Source organism: Orycteropus afer, unplaced genomic scaffold (genome assembly GCF_000298275.1).
Source record: "Orycteropus afer afer isolate SDZICR_OR568_19922 unplaced genomic scaffold, OryAfe1.0 scaffold00227, whole genome shotgun sequence".
NCBI classification, from domain to species: domain Eukaryota; kingdom Metazoa; phylum Chordata; class Mammalia; order Tubulidentata; family Orycteropodidae; genus Orycteropus; species Orycteropus afer.
Genome location: NW_006921814.1, coordinates 2,340,470 through 2,344,691, shown reverse-complemented (window position 1 = coordinate 2,344,691; position 4,222 = coordinate 2,340,470). Strand labels below are relative to the sequence as shown.

At 39.5% G+C, this 4,222-nt stretch overlaps 1 protein-coding gene across 1 annotated transcript in view; it reads left to right on the top strand.

The window, feature by feature from the left end:
• The window catches only part of ARHGAP24 (Rho GTPase activating protein 24), a 704,555-nt gene that overhangs the window by 622,971 nt on the left and 77,362 nt on the right, over positions 1–4,222 (top strand). The window contains exon 4 of the mRNA XM_007948828.2: positions 3,060–3,267. Coding sequence (XP_007947019.1) covers positions 3,060–3,267 — 208 coding nt within the window. The remainder of the gene's footprint in view (positions 1–3,059; positions 3,268–4,222) is intronic.

Sequence of the window (4,222 nt, the reverse complement as noted above, 5' to 3'; positions counted from 1 at the left end):
ATGGATCTCCAGTTTTGCCAGCACCATTTATTAAACAAACATTCTCTTCCCCATTTAATGGATTTAGGTCCTTTGTCAAAGATCAGCTGACCATAGGTCTATGGATCTATTTCTGGGTTCTCAATTCTGTTCCGTTGGTCTATGTGTCTGTAATTAAACCAATACCAGGCAGTTTTGACTACTGTGGCTGTATAGTCGGCTTTGATATCCAGCAGTGTGAGACCTCCTACTTTGTTCTTCTTCTTCAATAGTTGTTTGCTTATCCAAGGTCTCTTTCCTTTCCATATAAAGTTAGTGATTGTTTTTTCCATATCCTTAAAGAATGTTGCTGAGATCTGGATTGGTATTGCATTGAATGTATAGATTGCTTTGGCTAGAGTTGACATTTTCATGATGTTTAATTTCCCTATCCATGAGCATGGGATGTTCTTCCATTTATATAGATCTCTTATGGTTTCTTGAAGTAGTTTTTTATAGTTGTCTTTGTACGGGTCTTTTGTGTCCCTGGTAAAATTTATTCCCAAGTATTTTATTTTTTTGGTAGCTATTGGAAAAATGGTTATCCTTGACTGCAAAGGAAATGGAAGAAGTATTCATTTTCCAGCATCTAATTAAGAGATGGAAGAGAAAATCGAACTGTGGATATCTGTTGAGTTGGTGAACTGTGTTTGACACATCATTATCAAAAAACTGTTTTTGCCAAAGTCTACAAGCTAAGACATTTTTGGCATGTGACCTCTTTTAATTTTTGCTGCCCTTAGAAAATCCCATTATTCGATTCCTCTTTATATGCACTTGAATATCATTATTAGGCATATCAATAGCTTTTCCCTAAAAGGAAAATGTAAATTAGTGCTAGAATTAAGCCTAGGTTTAGAATAGTTTTCCTGTTGTCCTATTTTACCTAGGCTAAGGATATTCTCTTTGACAGCAAATGTTTATTGTTTGTGCTTAATGGAAATGTGATGGGTTTGCATTGCTGAATCCATAAATAAATAATTTTACAGATAGGGAGGTCAGGTATGTGTTGTAACTATGTAATCCTTACCAAATTATTGGCACATAATTCACTAAACATTCTGGACTTTTACATAATTTCAACTTGTGCCATTTGTTTTTATTCTCCTTTATGAAACCCATTGGATCATTGAAACCATTTTGTGACATTCAATTCACCTAGGACCATTGAACCACATTTGGTCTATCTTTTAGTTTTCCTTTTCTGAAAAGTTGGCTAGTTTTGGTAAACTAGTTTTCCTAGCTGCATTTTAGAGGCATAGTTTTGGAGTTGGAATCCCTGAATGATGCAAATGGTTAACATACTGGGCTGCTACTGAAAGGATGGAGGCTTGAGACCACTCAGAAGTACCTCAGAAGAAAAGCCTGGCATTTTGTTTCCCAAAAATCAGCCATCAAAATGCCTATGGAGCACAATTCTACACTGAAACATATGGGCTCACCATGAGTCAGAATTGATGCAAAGATAATTGTCATCTGGCCTAATCCTCAGTAGAATACCAAGGGTGGAATAGTGGGGGTGTTCAGTCATGGGTGCATGCACTAAGAAGTTCAAAGTACCTATTTCAAATTATCAATAACACTGATGAAAAGTAGCCTGCTTTTTGTTATCATCACATACTGGAGGTTCTGGACAAATGTAAGTGATAATATACATCTCCCAGCCATTGTAGACCACCATGCTTTACCCCTTTTTGGTATGCATTGCTTCATAATTAAAGGTTCTTTTTTCCAATATATTTATAGTACAGGTTTTTAAGGTGTTTTATATTGAAGAAAATTCAAAGTTTATGTTCCTGAGTTTCTCACATTACTTATAGTCTGATATCATCTTTGATTGAAAATGAAAAAGAAGGGAAAGAGAAATGAATTGGAGAAATGAAAAGAAAAAAACAATCGTATGTAAAGATAAAACTTACAAAAATAGAATTGGACTATTGTCTTCATAATATTTTTGCTTTTAAACTTTTGAATACAATTCCTCTCTATTGTGGTTACCTAGTACCACTCTGACAAGAATATTTCACAAATGGGATGGCTTGAACAAACAGGAGTTTATTTTCTTACAGTTTGGAGGCTTTGAGTCTGAGTTCAAAGTGCCACCTTTAGGGGCTGGGTGAAAAATCCTCAATCTTGGGCTTCAGCTCTGCCTCCTGCTCCCGGCCTGCTGAAGCTGGAGTCTTTTCTTCACTCAGCTGCTGGATGCTAAGGCTGACAAGCCCAAGGTTGACAAGTAAAAAGGCACAGTCTTGATGTTACCTAGCCATATGGCAGGCCATTAATTCAAGTTCATTAAAAGTTCCAAGGTCAGCAGAGCATGGCAGCCTACTGAACAACAACTCGGCTACATGCAAGGTTCAAGTGTGCCATAAGCTATAGACCATTCCCAAAGCTATTTCTTATATATGAGAAGCAGACCACATACCCAAAGCAGCTAATCAGCTGCTCCAGTAGATTCCACCACAGAGTTGATTATCAGTCTTATCATGGGGAATACTATATCCAGCTTCCTAGGGAGCTCTGGTAGCATAGTGGCTAAGACACTTGCCTGCTCACCAGAAGGCTGGCGGTTCAAACCCACCAGCCACTCCTCGGAAGGAAGGTTGGGCAATCCTACTTCCGTAGTGATACTGCCTCGGAAACCCAAGGAGGGGTCGCTATGAGTCAGGGCTGACTCGACGGCACATAACAACAACATAACAACAGCCACTCAACCAAGCCCAACCAAGTTGACACACAAACAACTACCACACCTTCCCAGAAGGAAAATAAATAAATAAATAAATAATTTCATTTATTATGGTGTTTTTTATTTCAAAGCAAATATCTTAGACAAAGTATTTTTATCAAGTAAAATGGGCAGGATAAAGTATACTCTTTTCATTTGAAGAATTACTTAGAAAGAATTCAATTCACAATACTGTGGAATACCATATGGTACTTGCTAGCATTCCATTTTTTTAAATATCGATTTAAAAAGAAATTAACAAAGTGTATAGATGTAAGTTATTTAAGTTCACTGACATCCTTTATTTTTCCAGGTATTTTTGGACAGAAACTGGAAGACACTGTCCGTTATGAGAAGAGATATGGGAACCGCCTGGCTCCAATGTTGGTGGAGCAATGTGTGGACTTTATCCGGCAAAGAGGGCTGAAAGAAGAGGGTCTATTTCGACTGCCAGGCCAAGCTAATCTTGTTAAGGAGCTCCAGGATGCCTTTGACTGTGGAGAAAAGCCGTCATTTGACAGGTAGATCTCAAGATTTTACTAATTATCCTTCACTGCAGCTGCAGGAATCCAGGTGAGGAGAGGGAATTCAAGCACCCCCAAAGCAGCAGGGTGGGAGAGTGGGAGAAAGGGAATTAAAACACCCAAGAACCCGGACAGAGGAACACTCAGCCGCAGGGATCCAGGTAAGGAGAGGGAAATTAGGCACACCCAAAGCAGCCGGGTGGAAGAGCAGGAGAAAGGGGAGTAAAACACCCAGGAATCCGGACAGAGGAGGAGTCAGCCGTAGGGACCCAGGTAAGGGTGATACAAGAGGTTGCCAACAGGGAGACAAACTTGTCTGTTGGTTTGTCCTAGTGTGGTGATGTGCTGATGTGAGTTTTGAGGCTGAGCCACTGGTGTTTCAAACCCAGTGGGATGCATATGGTGCACAGGTATCAGCCCAGCTTACAGACAGAGACAGACTAGGAAGAAGGAAAAGGCCATCCACTTCTCAAAGAATTGGCCAGGGAAAACCTTACGAATAGCAAAGAAACACTATCTGATACATTGCCACACAACTTTATGAATAGTCCTGTTAGGTTAGAAGGCTCTCAAGATAGGACTGGGAAAGAGCTGCATCATCTGAGTAAACCCAGGCTTACTCCTATGGATAAGGTAAAGCTTTCGAGACCCCCATTTGCTGATGTGGCACCACTCAAATTGAAGAGAAATAGTTGCAGACATCCATTAATCATTGGAACATGGAATGTACAAAGTTTGAATCTAGGAAAATTGGAAGTTGTCAAAAATTAAATGGAATGCATAAAGATTGATATCCTCAGCATTAGTGAGCTGAAATGGACTGGTTTTGGCCATTTTGAATCAGACAACCATGTGATCTACTATACCGGGAGTGATAGTTTGAAGAGGAATGGCGTGGCATTCATCATTACAAAGGATGTTTCAAGATCTGTCCTGAAGTACAATGCTGTCA